This window comes from Urocampus carinirostris, chromosome 11 (assembly GCF_059441175.1).
Source record: "Urocampus carinirostris isolate Australia breed hairy pipefish chromosome 11, RoL_Ucar_1.0, whole genome shotgun sequence".
NCBI classification, from domain to species: Eukaryota; Metazoa; Chordata; class Actinopteri; order Syngnathiformes; family Syngnathidae; genus Urocampus; species Urocampus carinirostris.
The window spans coordinates 41486940-41502907 of record NC_142359.1 but is presented as its reverse complement, the minus strand read 5'-3'; the positions used below and the strand labels follow the sequence as shown (position 1 = coordinate 41502907).

Genomic DNA, 15968 nt, shown 5'->3' with positions numbered 1-15968 from the left:
AAGAACCACATTTCCCTGCACAATAAAATTCTTACTTTGCTGTCCACAGTTGCCAGGAAAAATAAAAACTAGGAAACTATATACATGTATACAAAAATATTATTATAAATATTAAAAAATAAAAATACAAGATTAACTCAAGATGTGTCAAGGAAATAAATATACAAATAAAGATAAAATAATAATACAAGTGTGCATGAGGAGTGAAGTGTTGTCCAGGTGAACGTGACTATAGTGCAAGAATAATCCAAGTATGGTCCAGTTTAAAGTGTTTGTAGTGTGCTGAACATGTCTGCAGTGTAATGTTAGATAAGCAGCCGTTTAAGAGTCTCATGGCAGAGGGGTCAAATGGTTTTTTGACTGGTTGTCCTGCATTTCACACACCTGTACCTCTGTCCTGAGGGCAGAAGTTGTCCATGTTGTGGGTGGGAGGGGTCCTTGATGATGGAAGCAGCCCTTCTGTGGACTCTGCGGTGGTATTAGCTCTGCAGAGAGGGCAGTAGAGTCCTGGTGATTCTCTGAGCATTCTTAACCACTTTCTGCAGGCGTTTGAGGTCCATGGCTGTGATGCTGCCCTACCAAACAGTGATGCAGCTGATCAGGATGCTCTTCACTATGCAGCTGTAGAAGTTGCTGACGATCTTGCTTGACATTCCAAACTTCCTGAGCCTCCTCGGGAAGTATAGCCGCTGTTGAGCTTTCCTGACCAGCTATGTGGTGTTGAGGGTGCACGTAAGATTCTCAGTGATGTGCACGCTGAGGTACTTAATGCTACTGACCCGCTTTATTCCAAGCTCCCGGATAAATAGTGGTTGGTTAGGTCTCCTCCTCTTCCTCATGTCCACTATCATCTCCTTTTGTCATGTCCGTATTAAGGGTGAGGTTGTGGTTATCGCATGTCACCAGACTCGCCACTTCCCTCCTGTAGGCTGCTTTTCCCCCCACAGTGATGCATCCTATCACTGCAGTATCGTCAGCGAACTTCAGTAGGATGTTGTCCTTGTCAGAGGCGACACAGTCGTGAGTGAAGAGGCTGTAGAGGATTGGGCTGAGGACACATCCCTGCAGAGTTTCTATTTTGGTGTTTTATGCCGGCTTATGTCCTATATTCATTTCTGTTAGAAAGTCCAGGAGCCAGTTGCAGACGGTGGGGTGCAAACGGATTGTGGATAGTTTGTGGGTGAGTTTATGGGGGTTGACCGTGTTGAAGGTGGAGCTGTAATCTACAAAGAACATCCTGATTTAGGAGTCTTTGTATTCCAGATGGGACAGGGAATGATGAACAGCTCTAATGGCATCTGAGGTGGATCTGTTGGTCCTATAGACATAATGTAGGGTGTTCAGGTTGTCTGGGATGCTGCCCTTGATGTTGGGTAGGACTACTTTCTCAAAACACTTCATAAGAATCTGTTTGAGTGCTACCGGTCTGTAGTTGCTTGGGCAGGTGGGTGGCGTCTTTCGGGAGGGGGACAATGGTTGTGGTCTTAAAACAAGAAGGAATGTGTTGTAAGCCTCTCCCCATCCGCCTAGTGTCCGCAGTGGAGTATAAGCCATCCTCTTTATCTCTGTACTGTCTCTTTGCCGCTGTAATTGCTTTCTTTAATTTTTATTTGGCTGCTTTGTACTGACTCGTTGCCTGATGTGTGTGAAATACATCAAGCACACAGCATGCGGTGTACCTGAGAACTTTTCCAGGACTTCTGGTTTGGAAACTTCCTGACTCGTATGCTGGGTACGATGTTATCAATACAAGTGCTAATGTACCCAGTCACATATTCAACATCATCTTGTACATTATACTGACAGAAGAGTTTTCCAGAGTGGCTGAAGTTTTAGAAACTTTCCCAGTCTGTTGTGGCATAACAGTCTTGCAGAGTGCCCTCAGTCTCTGAATTCCAGAGCTTGATTTGTTTTGTGATCGGGTTTGTTTGTTTCACTTTGACTGCAGGCTGGGTACACAAGCAGAGAGGTGTGATCAGAGACTCCAGATTTGGGGTGAGGTAAAGCCTTGTATACATCACGCATGTTACTGTAACTGAGTTCGAGTGTTTTCTCTCCGCGGGTGGTAATGTCCACATGTAGATAATATTTGGGATACACAGTCTATAGATAGCACTGGTTAAAGTCACCGGCGGTGATGAAAACAGCATCGGGGTGAGCACACTGATGGCGTCATGGGATGCGTCAAGTGCTGCTGCGGAGTTTGCTCACGGGGAATGTAAACAGCGACCAAAAACATAGCAGTAAATTCCCTCGGTAGATAATAGGGACGATATTTCAGTAATAAACTCCACATCAGGTGAACAGTGATTGTTTTGGTACTGTTTTTATTTTAATGTTCGAAATAAAGTATTCATTCGTTCAATGCTTCTTAACAGTGTGTATGTCTCCTCACCACGAGTTGTCGACTAACACGCACACACACCCTACCTTAGCCTTACCGGCGGCTTCAGTGCGGTCTCTTTGGTGTATGGAGTGAGTCTCTCGCTGTATGGCACACTCCGGTATTTTGTCCGAATGTCAGCTCGGTGAAATTAAAGGCGTAGAACTTTATTTATTTATTTATTTATTTTTTTAATTTCCCGTTTGGATGAAATCCTTGTTCTCAGCTTGTCTAGCTTGTTTTCCAGTGAGCGCATGTTAGCAAGCAGAAGGCTGGGTAGTGTTGGTCAGCTAGCATGGGCTTTTGGCCTAGCATGGAGCCCTACCCCGTTCCCTCGCTGGCGTCGCAGTCTCCCGAGCATTCTCCCCGGATTGGCCTGCTCACTCGACCTCGGTGCAGCACAACCTATGTGAGGGTGGCGGTTGTAGCCACGGGAGTGAACAATGACTTGTAGCTCCGGTGAAATAAAGCAGGTGTCTGTTTGTTTGACTTTGCAAAGTTCAGTAGTTTCTGCCTGGTGTATATTACCAGTGCGTGGTATTTTTCAAAGAAAAAAGAAAACACACGAACATAAAAGCAAAAAGCCAGCAAGCATGTCTGCCATGGGGGGGGCGTCATGGAGTTTGTTAGCAATTTCTCAAAATTAGCTAAACTCCATCTGCTACTTGAGATGATACTTTTTCTTACATCAAAGGTGATTTAGGATAGGATAAACTATCTTAAATCTAGAAAATGTCAATGCAGATAAAAAATAATTTTTTTGCAGTGTAATCTAAATGATACATGGCCAAACTTTTTCTTTCTTAAGGCCCTCTCTAGTGCCCTGCGTAAATTGGGACCTATAACCCATCGAGGAACCCATTTACCATGGGACTTGGTGCGGGATGCTTTGGATCACACCGCCCAGGTTGCTGCCAATCATGTGGAAAAGGAGCACTTCTTGGTGTTTTGGGAGTCCCTTCAGGTAAGAAGGCTGAGATTATTTTTGTTTATTCATCTGTGGCATTAGCCTAAAAATGCTTGAAAGTATGGCAAATAAAGCAATATTCTGTGTATTATTTTGGTTTTGGAGTGATAGCAGATGTAATCTGTTTTTATCATCAGGCTGTTGTGGATGAGGTTTTTAGTTTTTTGGAGGCCAAGGGGGAAAAGGCCCAAACAGCAGGAGAGCAGCTCGAAAGATTGTTTTTTGTCCTCCACACCTTGGTGTCTCACAAGGACGGAGCCAAGGTCACAAAGCCAGAGGGCGTCTGTCAGGTAAAAGCTCCATCATCATCTCGTTTAAATATATTTCAAGTTCTAGGTTTCTATTGAGCGTCAACTCTCCTCCTAGACCGTGTTCCGCCTTCTTCAGAGCTCTATGCTCCCCACGCCCTGTTCACGGCTCCTCCTCCAAATTGTCTCTTCTTTGCTCCTTGGAGAGAACATCAGCCTTTCCAGTGCTCCTGTCCAGGAGATGATCCAGAAGGTATATTCTGACCATTTCTTTTCAATTTGTCATGGAAGCACTTGAACTAACCATCATTGCATCATTCAAGGTTTTCAGCAGCTCATTAGGAGAAGATGTAATCCTTGAGTTCACCAAGGAGATGTTCACCGTGAATCAGTTTGAGCAGGTGAAGTTTCACACCATAAAGCGCACCGGTTGTACGGCGCAACCACCAAAAACAGTCTTGTGACATTTTGTTTTTCATACAAAGGCCTATACTGGATTATAATTAAAACTTCTACAGCTTAACAAAAAAATAAAATTGATTGATTGTATTTGTGCATTGATTGATTAGTCTGTGTATATCACTGCTCATATTTGCATAGCATTGGATCCAATGGGTGGTGAAGAGCGCACCTGATTTCTATCCACAAGACCACCAGGGATACACACAACACAAAAAAGCCATCAGTGCAGTGGTTAGCACATACGCCTAACACGCATAAGATCTCTGGTTCGACACCTGGTGGAAAAACATTTGTTGGCCTGGAGAGGGATGGGCACCGCCAGGGTGTAACTGCCCACAGGATACTCCACAGGAATGGTTCCCTTACGACTCGAGTGTTTAAGGGATCCCCCACCTAATACTAATTTTTGTTACAGTACCAAATTTTTGATGGAATCATTTGGCCGGGCCGCGAGGATATTGTCAGACATTAAACCGCCCCCTGGTACAGGAAATGGTTGGGGACCACTGTAATGCAGTATTGTATCGCCAACTTTTCTGAAGCGCGCAAGATTCTAAACTGAAGAAAAATGTGGGATGTATTTGAGTTTTGAAGTGATGAAAAGAAATGCATTGTGGGAAGTAATTTGGTCGCCCTGAAATATATAAATACAAGGCCACACATAATCAAAACGCTTGTCACTTACAATTCTTAGTTTGAGCTCAGAAAAACTATAAACAAATTCTATCCCCCTATTTAATCGCTTTCCGTTTTCTCATTTCTCTAACAACATATCTGGTTCTTTGACCAAAAATAGTGTGATAATCAGGGTTGGGTAGGGTTACTTTAACTGGATTACTTTTAATGACTTATGGATTACTCCCATACCAAATATGCTAATAAAAGACAAAATAAACTAAATATGAATAAAATGATAACTCACAACACGCAGTAAGCTTTCTCTCCTGGCTTTGATCTCCGGCAAAACTAACATAAAATGCGACAGAAACAAAATGAAAATAAATCCAAACAGCTTGCCAACATCATTTTTGCCGTTCCATGTGTTCCGTTACTCCCCAAGCCTGCACAAAATTTTGTCATTTTATTCATATTTCGTTTCTTTTGTCTTTTATTAGCATATTTGGTATTTGAGTAATCTAAAAGTAATTGAAAGTAATCAAGTTAAAGTAACCCTACCCAACCCTGGTGATAATGAGGTAAGACCTAATGTCTTTTTATGTGTTGTCTGTATCCATAGTGGTATAGTTGATAGAGCCTGGCACTCCGGGAACGGTGCATTCGCACTGATCACTGCATGGCTCTGTGGCTAGGACCTTGACTCAGCCTCTTGGCTGAGAGCAAGTGTCTCGGCCCCTTGGCTTTATAGCGTATTATGATTTGACCGATAATGGATAATTGATAAAGAATATAGAACAATAAACCTTACAAAATCTCTTCCCGCAGCAGTCCAGGTTTGATTCTGGTTTCATCTAATGTTATGCAATTGTGAACAACCATCCATGTCTCGAGCAGCCTGGTGGTTAGGATTCTTTGCTTTCACTATTGCTATCCAGTTCGATCCTTGGCGCCACCATTGTTATTCAATTATGGTTGGGGAGAAAATTTATCGAGTGATCAAATATTGTACAAATATGGTTATGCATTTCCAATTTTGTCCGCATAAAGAAGCATGATCAAATTTTTTGGGTGCGCCTTTTAGCCTGGAAAGTTTTTCCACAATAACCCTCCTCTTGCTGCTTTCAGCTCTTTCTCCCGACCCTCCTCCACTACACCGCCGGCTTGTTGGGGTGCAGCAATCCGGTTTCCCGCCACTGTGCTCTGGAGGTTCTCGTCAATTTGATTCTTGCTAAAGCCCCGCCCCCTACCGATGGCGCCATGGCATTTGAGACCTACCCCCTACACTTCACAGGAAATACGACCGGGTAAGCTTCAATTCTCTATTGCACTTGCAAATTGACGCGGGGACATTTCGGTGACCTTGCCGCATTTTCCATCTTCAAGCCTTTTCTGGTATTAAAATATCACCTCTGGACATACTTTTCAATACTGTGTCTCGCTTCAGTGTCTTCAGTAACCAAGGACAACCAGAGCAGCAAGCTGTGCCCGAGTTTGTGCTTTCTCTCATTGATCTTCCTGATGAGCAAGCTGGGCCCATCGTGGATCTGTCACGACCTTGGAGCGCTCTCGTTCTCCTCCCACATCTCAGGTTACAATTAAAGGCTTAGTACTGCGACTTAGAATTTAAAGGTGGGGTGTAGCATTTTCAAACTTAGGCTGCAATCATGACTTAAAGCCAGGATTTGGCAGCATACTAACACATAATGTGTGTGCATTTTTTAGACACGCTGAAATACTCTTTTTTTATCTTCTTGGGGGTTTACTCTTCACCGAACAGGCCTGATAAAATTAAGATAAAACCAGACGGGTGCAATGGAAATTAAAGTATAAGAGTTCTTTGAACTCAGTTGGGCTTTTTTAACCCATACTATATAATAAATATTTCTTTTAACTTTTTAAGAACACCTAACACTACGCACCCCTCCTTTAAATATCTTCCTATTGTATTTTTTCTCCTTTCACGTCAAGTCTTTCAAGCACTTTTTCCACCACTGTCTCCAATTTGCCTTTTTGCTAATACGATATTTTTCATATTGGGAAATGAGCTTTTATTAAAATAATAAATATGTTCAGATATGCAGTATTCCTTTTTTTTATATATTTATGTGAATGTAAATATTTGTTATTTTTATTGCAGGATTTTTTGCAACTGTGCCACAGCGACAGTCTTTTGGAGGCATTTTTTTCTTGTGTCAATTACATTTAAATTTTTGACATTCAGTATTTCAATTTTAAAAGTTTAATAAAATAATCGGGCAACAAAACAATAGGAATTTCAACCTGGGAAAATATAGTAGATTACTTTACAGTCCTACACTCTTCCTGATTATACAGTACATTCTCAAAAAATATCAGACATTTTATTTATTTTTTCTTTTGCAGGCCTCTTGTTTCAGGAAATGTGTTCTCTGCAGTCTCTGATTTTTTAAACCACCTACTATGTGAAATTGAGACGGACAAACTGGAAAAGGGTATTTTTACTTTTTAAAAATGTTTTTGCCTCAGTTATTTAAGTTGGTTACATGTGCTTTTTCCGTTTCCCCCCAGCTGGTCTGTTTGTCGCCGCACAGGCCTTAAACTGCCTTCTCACTCTGGACAGCTCAGCCCAGCCGCTCTCTTTGCTTCCTTATGACAAAGTCATAGTTATATTACGGTATATGTGACAAAAAACAGTTAATACTTTACTATTAGGTAGAAGGCTTTTTATAATCAACCCTTATTGATGTTTATCTTCAGTAAGTTCCCCACAGAACTGTCCGCCCTGCTTTTCGGAGACCTTTATTACACCCGCCTGTCCCTGAGTGGTGCTTCGGAGCACTTATCCCATGATGCGCTTTTAGCCATTTACCGAATCTTGCAAGGCAACTTGTCCTCTAATATATCCAAGGTGAATCTTACAGACTTCTTTGATTGTATGACATCCAAAATACAAGCATTATTTTAATGTATTGATTATCTGTTGTTTTATAGATACGTCTGCTGACCCTTAGAATCTTTTCACATTTTCAGCCAAAGCTCCTTACACCACTGGAGGTAATGTCACTCTTTAAGAAGAATATGTCTTAATACTTGAATATAACTACACATTCAATAACTTTTTGCCCAGCTTGACGAAAGCTTGGAGGTGCAGTCGGTCTTCGCCGTCTGCCTGCAGGCGGAGTTAGTGCCCGCGTCCGTCCAGGACTATCGGGAAAAGCTGGTTCACTTGCGCAGGCTGCAGTATGACCTTGTGCAGCGCAGCTTGCCACAGGGGCCTCCTGGTACCTTTCAGCAGGTACATATATTCATTTTTTTAGTTTTGGCCAGTTTGTCTATACTTTACATTAGTCTATATTTTAAGTTGGAGTTGCATGATTTTGGAAAAAAAACTAATTACAATTTTTCAGATCTGCATTGCTATTTTGGTGCGATTTTCGATATTAAAAAGAAAAGTGCATTTCCTGTGCTAGTTTTGTCCTTTGTAATGCCGTATTTTCAAAACCTAATGGTGCACATAAGTCTCAGATTTAAATAAAATTTTGCGGCGTGCCTTCTTATGCATTCTGGCCTGTGTCTCATATAAAGCAGTAGACATGACCCGAGACTGGTATGTCACATGTTTGAGTCTTGGCCCAGTCATACCTAAGACTTGCAACATTTTGCCTCTCCCAGTTTTGCCTTTATCAGCTGGCGCCATCAAAACCTGATTTGTGACTATTCTGGTTGGCCAAAAACTCTATTACTCAAATAACGAAGAGGATAAAAACACGAACATTAAACTATAAATCCTCAAAAGAAATGCAACTACACAATCACACTAAGTGACAGAGCAATGTTGATTACAGTTTCGTTGATCGTGCAGCCCTATTTTACGTACAGTATTTGGTTTACAGGTTTTTTTTTAATTGAATACACTAAGAATTTTTTTTTTTTAATTAGTGGTTTGTTAATATTGTTTGGCAACAAGGATATAAACATGCATTTCCTCAAAGAAGTTCCCTCAGGTTAAAGTCTTAACAATATCGTATTTATCATACTCTGTATTATTTGCCCATTTGACAATCACAATATACAATAAAACCAATTTAAATAATTTTTTGTATCTATTTTATTTTTTTCAAAAATAAAGCTGAGAATTGAATGTTGGTAAGAAGTAAAGCCGCTATTTTTTTTGTTCTCTTCCAGGTGCCTCTGCGGTATCTCTTAGCAATGCTATTTGTCAATTTCAAGCCACTGTGGGATCCTGTCATTGAACTCGTTGGGTTGGTATTTTTTTTCTATGACGCTGTGTGTTAAAAGGGTAGCAAAAGTTGTTCTTTATTTTTATAGAACCCACGCCAAGCAAATGGACAATAGAGACTTTTGGATGGTGTACCAAGAGCATCTGGTGAAGGTGGTGGTATTAGCTGGTATGTTTCAGAAATCTGTTGTATCAAGGTGCTAATAACTTAGCATTATTCACATTCACTTTTTATTTTTGTTATAGAGAATGAACTTCAGGAGAGTACTTATGATGAAGTAGAGGACGTGAATCCCCAGACTGAGCCGGGTTGTTATGTCATTGAAAGCGGCGACTTGGGGGTGCTGTTCCTGCAGCATCTCAAGTCAAACTCTGAGATTAACGAAAGGACGGACTTTGCCAACTTCCGTAGTTTGATGTGGCGTGCCATGGCCCATTTTCCAGATAGAGTGGAGCCCCGTAGCCGGGAGCTAAGCCCACTGCTGCTTCGGTTTATCAGGTGACTGTCCTGCTCAGAATGTTGAGCTGGACCACAAATATTTTTACTTTCTCACTTCTCTTTAATAGGAACGAATTTTATCCAGTTGACCCGCTGGTGGCCCCGACTCAGGATCTGAGAAAAATCAACTGCACTATCCCAGAGGAGGCAACAATGACTGCAGAAGAGGAGGAAGAAGAGGACAGAGTGGAGAAGGGCAAACGCCGGACTAATGCGCTACCAAGAAGAGCGACTAGAAAGTAATGATGCAATAAAAACTGATGCTGGCTTTTTTTTAAAGTTGTAAATCTGAAGTTGAAATGATCAGCTGAATTATTTTAACTGATCTTAAAACACCACAATATTTGTCTTATAAACTACCTTATTTTAAATATATTTAGTCCTGTGTTGTTTTTTAACTCACAATTGTACATGGTTTTGTTAATTAATCATACAAAAGAGCAAAAGACAAAAAAAGTAAGCAATAAAACAGTGTATCAATAAAATGAAACTGTTAACGGCTTTTTTATAGTTTAATCTGCTGCCTTTGCTTTTGTTGTGCGACAGGAAAGTGTAATGTTTCGGGATTATTATATTTCGTCAAGGTGACTCCAGCATTCAACTCTATCATTTTATTTGTGACTTTTTTTGTTTACTCCAGAAATCTCATCGCCCACCTCACTGTTTTTGCCAAATTTTCGGATCCTCGCTCACTTTACATGGAGAGAAGCCTGAGAGGACTCTACAACCAGGTACAGTAATTAAAAGTTAGCCATGTTTCTTATTTCATGACTATTTCATAACACTGATGTTCTATTGTATTTTGTTTTCTCAGCTTCTGTGCCATCAAGATCAGGAAATTCAGCTAATGGCCCTGCACTGTATTCTTACATACAAAGATCCCTACATCGTTCCCTACAAGTAAGCATTTATTCAAAGATCTTTATTTCCTTGAATGGAGGCCATTGTAAATATCTTTTTATAAAGCACTGGTCTATCAGTTTAGTGTTTTCCCTGAGTATTAATGTTGCAGGTAGTTGGGATTGCAAATGTCTTGCTTCACTGATTTAGAAGTTGTACCGCGGCTCAACCTTGTGGGTTTTGATTTTTTGTCTCATATCTTCGTGTCAAATTAAAAATGTTGGGTATTGTGATGTGGGGCAAAATTTGGTCAAGTGCTATTTGGAAGGATGTCAGACACGCTGGCTTGAAATGTAGGAGGCTGAACTCAAGTGGGTTGGAAGATCATTTTATTTCTAGTCCCAAATCATGCTGATGTCAGCACACAAGAGTATCTCAAACATTTTGCACGTCGGTCAGGAGCCTTCTATGTTTTGTTTATCGCTTGTCTCCGTTATAAATAACGCCGTTCATAATGGTGTTACTTTTTTCCAGTAACAGGGTAATCTAATTATTTTTTTGCGCCTTTACTGACGGTCAAATTACTTTGGCTGCAGAACGCCAATGCTGGCCTGCCACTGCACAACCTAACTCTTTCCAGCTTCGAGGTGTTCTACTCCAGAGTTGTTTACGTCACATCTTTTCTGATCACGTCACCATTCAAAATGGCGATTAATAATATAGTATTTATTAATGCCCCAAAAGAAAAAGAGAATTTGCAAATGCGGCAACAAACGACTTATGTTGTTCACAAACAAAACAGCTCTTGGAAGTGGGAGCCGACTACACATAAATCGAAAGCCAGTAGCTTTCAGGACGCCATTTTTCCCTAATGGTTAGATAAAAGGCATTTTTTTCCAGGGATTCTGTGCTGTTGACTTTTAATTTGTTGTGTATGAAAAATGTTGAATTTGTTTTTTTGTTTAATTATTTTGCTTTATAAAGGATCATTCATGCCATATGTAGAAATCTTAATACATGATGCAAATAAACAAACACTTGAATAAGTCACATACTATGCTCTTCCCTCTGAGATTTGATCTGCAACATCAGTTGAACTGTTTAAATCTAGGCTTAAAAAACACTTACAGGACTGTCTCAGAAAATTTAAATATTTTGATAAAGTTCTTTATTTTCTGTAATGCAATTAAAAAAACAAAAATGTCATACATTCTGGATTCATTACACATCAACTGAACTATTTCAAGCCTTTTATTATTTTAATATTGCTGAATTTGGCTTACAGCTTAAGAAAACTCGAAAATCCTATCTCAAAATATTAGAATATCATGAAAAAGTATACAATTAGGCTATTCAACTAATCACCTGAATCATCTAATTAACTCGAAACACCTTGCGAGGGTTTCCTCAGCCTTAAAAACACTCAGCTTGGTTCAGTAAACTAAATCACAAGTATGGGGAAGACTGCTGATCTGACTGCTGTCCAGAGGACCATCATTGATACCCTCCATCAGGAGGGTAAGACACAAAAAGAAATTTCTCAAAGAGCAGGCTGTTCAGAGTGCAGTTTCAAAGCATATCCACAAAAAGTCTGTTGGAAGGGAAAAATGTGGCCGGAAACGCTGCACAACCAAGAGAGATGACCGCAGCCTTAACAAAATTGTGAAGAAGAGCCGCTTCCAGAATTTGGGGGAGCTTCAAAGACAGTGGGCTGAAGCTGGAGTCCAGGTATCAAAAGCCACAGTTCACAGACGTGTCCGGGAAATGGGCTACAATAGCCGTATTCCCATGGTCAAGCCACTTCTGAACTCAAGACAACGGAAGAAGCGTCTGACTTGGGCTATGGAGAAGAAGCACTGGACGGTTGCAGAGTGGTCCAAAGTCCTCTTTTCAGACGAAAGCAAGTTTTGCATTTCATTTGGAAGTCAAGGCGCCAGAGTCTGGAGAAAGGCTGGAGAGGAGCAAAATCCAAGTTGCTTGAAATCCAGTGTGAAGTTCCCACAGTCAGCAATGGTTTGGGGAGCCATGTCAGCTGCTGGTGTTGGTCCACTGTGTTTCATCAAGCCCAGAGTAAATGCAACTGTGTACCAAGAGATTTTAGAGCACTACATGCTTCCATCTGCTGAAAAGCTCTATGGAGATGAGGATTTCATTTTCCAGCATGATCTGGCACCTGCCCACAGTGCCAAAACCACCAGTAACTGGTGCACTGACCATGGCATCACTGTCCTTGATTGCCTGCTAATTCCCCTGACCTGAACCCCATCGAGAATTTGTGGGGTATAGTTAAGAAGAAGATGAAAGACACCAGACATACAAATGCAAATGAGCTGAAGGCCGCTATCGAAGCATCCTGGGCATCAATAACACCTCAGCAATGCCACAGGCTGATTGCCTCCATGCCACGCCGGATTGATGCAGTAATCCGTGCAAAAGGATTCCCAACCAAGTACTGAGTGCATCAATGGACATTTTCAAATGTTTGATTTAGTTTTGCTGTTATAAAATTATTTTTTTACTTGGTCTGAGGAAGTATTCTAATATTTAGAGATAAGATTTTTGAGTTTTTTTCAGCTGTAAGCCAAAATCAGCAATATTCAAATAATAAAAGGCTTGAAATAGTTCAGTTGATGTGTAATGAATCCAGAATGTATGACATTTTTGTTTTTTTTAATTGTATTACAGAAAATAAAGAACTTTATCACAATATTCTAATTTTCTGAGACAGTCCTGTATATTCTTTAGTCAATGAATTCCATATGTTTCATGTTGACAATGTCAATAGTTTTTGTTGATGCCCTTGTAGCCTGGTTCTCCTGGAAGGGGGGATTACTTTCTCAAGGTTTCTTAGTTTCCTCATGTTGAGGTTTTGAGTTTTACCTTGCCCTTATGTAGATTTTAGATCAGGCGGTTGTGTAATAGTCTCTGGTCTGTACAACCCTTTGAGACATCTTGTGATTTAGAGCTATACAAATAAACCTGGCTTGACTTTTGTATTTTATCTTTCCTTTTTGTAGATTTATAAATATCATCATTTATATTTCCTGTGTTATTCAGTGTTAACGTTTAAGTGTTAATTTTGATTTATTTTCCCCTATTTTTTTAAGTCATCCATATAAATACATAATAAATGGTGATATACGGGATTAACAAAAAAAACCTGAACAGCCGTTTGGGAGAAGGCTCTTTTGAATGAGCAAAGCCGAAAAAGACGGCTCTCTAAAAAGAGTCGGTATTCCGATCTCTATATAGGACCATTCGAGTTAGATTAAATTGCTTTAACTCACTTTTTGTCTACTGTTGATTGGTAATTTTTTTTTTGTATACATTTTATTTTTATTAGGACAAAACTGTCTGTTCTTCTCTATTCAACTGACTCGGCTACTTCTCAGAAAACTTCTTTGACATGCAACAGCTTATTTTTAAAAAAATCATTAATTTCCCTGGTAACTAGGTACTTTTACAATAGAGTAGCTGTTACTAACTCAGTTGCTTTTTGGAACAACCTGTGAATACCTAATACTAGTTACTTTTTTTTAAAGTAACATGCCCAAAACTGCTCGTCTCTTTAAGCAGACAAGACTACGTTGGTGAGTGTGGGCCTCTGGATTCTGAGATTCCATTTGACACTGGAATTAGGAGAGAGGAAAGGCCTGCCCCCTAAATCGTTTTCCACTTTTCAATCAATCCATCTATGATAATTAGTACAAGATTATAGCTATAACACCTCCCTATCAACTGAATAATTCTTTTTTATTTATATGTCTGACCTTCAGAATAAATATTTATGTGTGTGTTTATTTCAGGGAGAATCTGGAGAAGTTGCTAAATGACAAGAGTTTTAAAGAGGAAATGGTCCATTTTAACATTTCCGAGGAAACTGGAGTAGTGGATGTATCACACAGAGAAGGACTCATTCCAATACTCATGAGGTATTATTTTTCTTGCGTTTTATCCCGATTGATTGCAGTAGCTCACATCTCTACCCATATCTTTTGTCGCCAAGGATCCTGTTTGGTCGTCTTTGCAGCAAAGGCAGCAGTCGCTTCCAGAGCAAATCTAGCGCCACTACGCGCTCTTCTATCATTCTACGCTTCCTGACAGGATGCCAAGAGGCTGAGCTTGACATCTTCATTGAGCTACTGCTTGAACCAATTATCCATTACAGCATCGGTAAATAAGCTTGGGATTTTTGGAACTGTCCCAATTTAGATACTAAAATTTAAAAGAATAATCTGAATTGCTGGATTTCAGAATAAAAATGCTCTTCAAAAATTCATTGAAATTTCAAGTCCAACATAAACCAAATCTTGAGCAAAGTCTCTCTGTTCAGTATAGAAATGATTTGCAAAGTGATTAAATGTTTGTGTCAAAGAAAAAAGGATGTTTTCTGTTTTCCTCAGGATCCTGTCAGGACGCAGTGAAGCAAGCTTTAACTGGGACGGACGCGGGTGCTGTTCTGCCGCTGGGTCGCCAGCACAGTCTCCTGAACATAATCACTGTTGTCATGCAGAAGCTGGGTCACTTTATTGAAGTCTATATGCCCAAACTGCTCCAGATCCTTCTTTGCTTCACAGCTTCCTTGTCTGCTGTGCTGGAGATCAGGGAACAGGTAGGACGGCAACTTTTTCTGTACCACGGACTGGTTCATTGTCTTGACAATATTTTTACAGCTTAGTTCAAGGGCAGCATCAATTTTTTTTTTTTTCTAAAATGAAAGTAACCATAATACGGATGTAATTATGGTTCTATGAGTCCCGTACGGAATTTCAGCGTGGCGCATGCGCAGTTCGAGAAATGCATACCAAAATTATTCACTCTGTCGCACGTGTCTCAGTAGGAATGTCTATAAATTCCCGTTTTATTACAGGTGAGTCACCTTCAGAATCTTGCATAAACACGAGAATGCGAAGTGACAAGAAACTATGGCTCTCGTATGGGACTCATTGAACCGGAGTTACATTCGTAACTTTCGTTCTATTTAGTCCCTACCGACCTCTAGAGGCAGTGCTTCAAGCACAGAATGACCATTGCCAACATAGTCACGAGGAACCCCAGAAACAAACCGTACTGAGAAGCCTTGATTAAAGACATTGTTGAGCGCTCCGGAACCTCGCAAAACTGCTAGGCCATGCCCAAGAGACTGCAGCCCAGATGAAAGGGACACACGCCCCTCAGGACAGCTCATGAGTTGGCAACGGCCCTGGTATAATGACAGCGCACCCCTAAAAGCAGGGGGCGGCCACATGCAGCATAATGCGGGCAACAGTCCCTGCAATCAAGTGGGACAAGGGTCACTCATCAAACAAACTCCTGACAAGTCGGCGCAATGAATAAAAGGCGACGGAATCTAACGAAAACTCACTGTGAGACAATGTAGCAGCGCAACACATGCAAGGGGACAAGAGCCCAACCCAGGCCTCCCCTCACCCAGCACAAGGAATCATATCTTGGACGGACAGCCATCGCGGAACCAGGGACACCACAGAATTTGACGTCAGCGCTTTCCCTTTGAGGAAGCGGGTCTCCGAACTCCTGCATCGGCTGCCCGCCCGGAGACGATTCCCTACCGGACCAGGCAGACCTAGAGGCATTAGGCATTTGTGCTTAAAATCGTTTCGCACCACCATTTTTCAAGTCAAGTCATTCTTATTTGTATAGCCCTAAATCACGAAGAGTCTCAAAGGGCTTCACAGATTATTACACTATATTACACAGACTATTTTTCAGCC

General features: G+C 40.8%; 1 protein-coding gene across 2 annotated transcripts in view; it reads left to right on the top strand.

Moving 5' to 3' along the window:
- The window catches only part of utp20 (UTP20 small subunit processome component), a 71828-nt gene that overhangs the window by 5058 nt on the left and 50802 nt on the right, over positions 1-15968 (top strand). For both annotated transcript variants that reach the window (XM_088346779.1, XM_088346778.1), the window contains exons 8-27: positions 3192-3347; positions 3488-3640; positions 3717-3851; positions 3922-3999; positions 5804-5982; positions 6123-6266; positions 7061-7149; positions 7226-7331; positions 7415-7565; positions 7649-7711; positions 7785-7952; positions 8843-8919; positions 8987-9066; positions 9144-9396; positions 9465-9635; positions 10037-10127; positions 10211-10296; positions 14043-14168; positions 14243-14409; positions 14640-14848. In XM_088346779.1, coding sequence (XP_088202905.1) covers positions 3192-3347; positions 3488-3640; positions 3717-3851; positions 3922-3999; positions 5804-5982; positions 6123-6266; positions 7061-7149; positions 7226-7331; positions 7415-7565; positions 7649-7711; positions 7785-7952; positions 8843-8919; positions 8987-9066; positions 9144-9396; positions 9465-9635; positions 10037-10127; positions 10211-10296; positions 14043-14168; positions 14243-14409; positions 14640-14848 — 2682 coding nt within the window. The remainder of the gene's footprint in view (positions 1-3191; positions 3348-3487; positions 3641-3716; positions 3852-3921; positions 4000-5803; positions 5983-6122; positions 6267-7060; positions 7150-7225; positions 7332-7414; positions 7566-7648; positions 7712-7784; positions 7953-8842; positions 8920-8986; positions 9067-9143; positions 9397-9464; positions 9636-10036; positions 10128-10210; positions 10297-14042; positions 14169-14242; positions 14410-14639; positions 14849-15968) is intronic.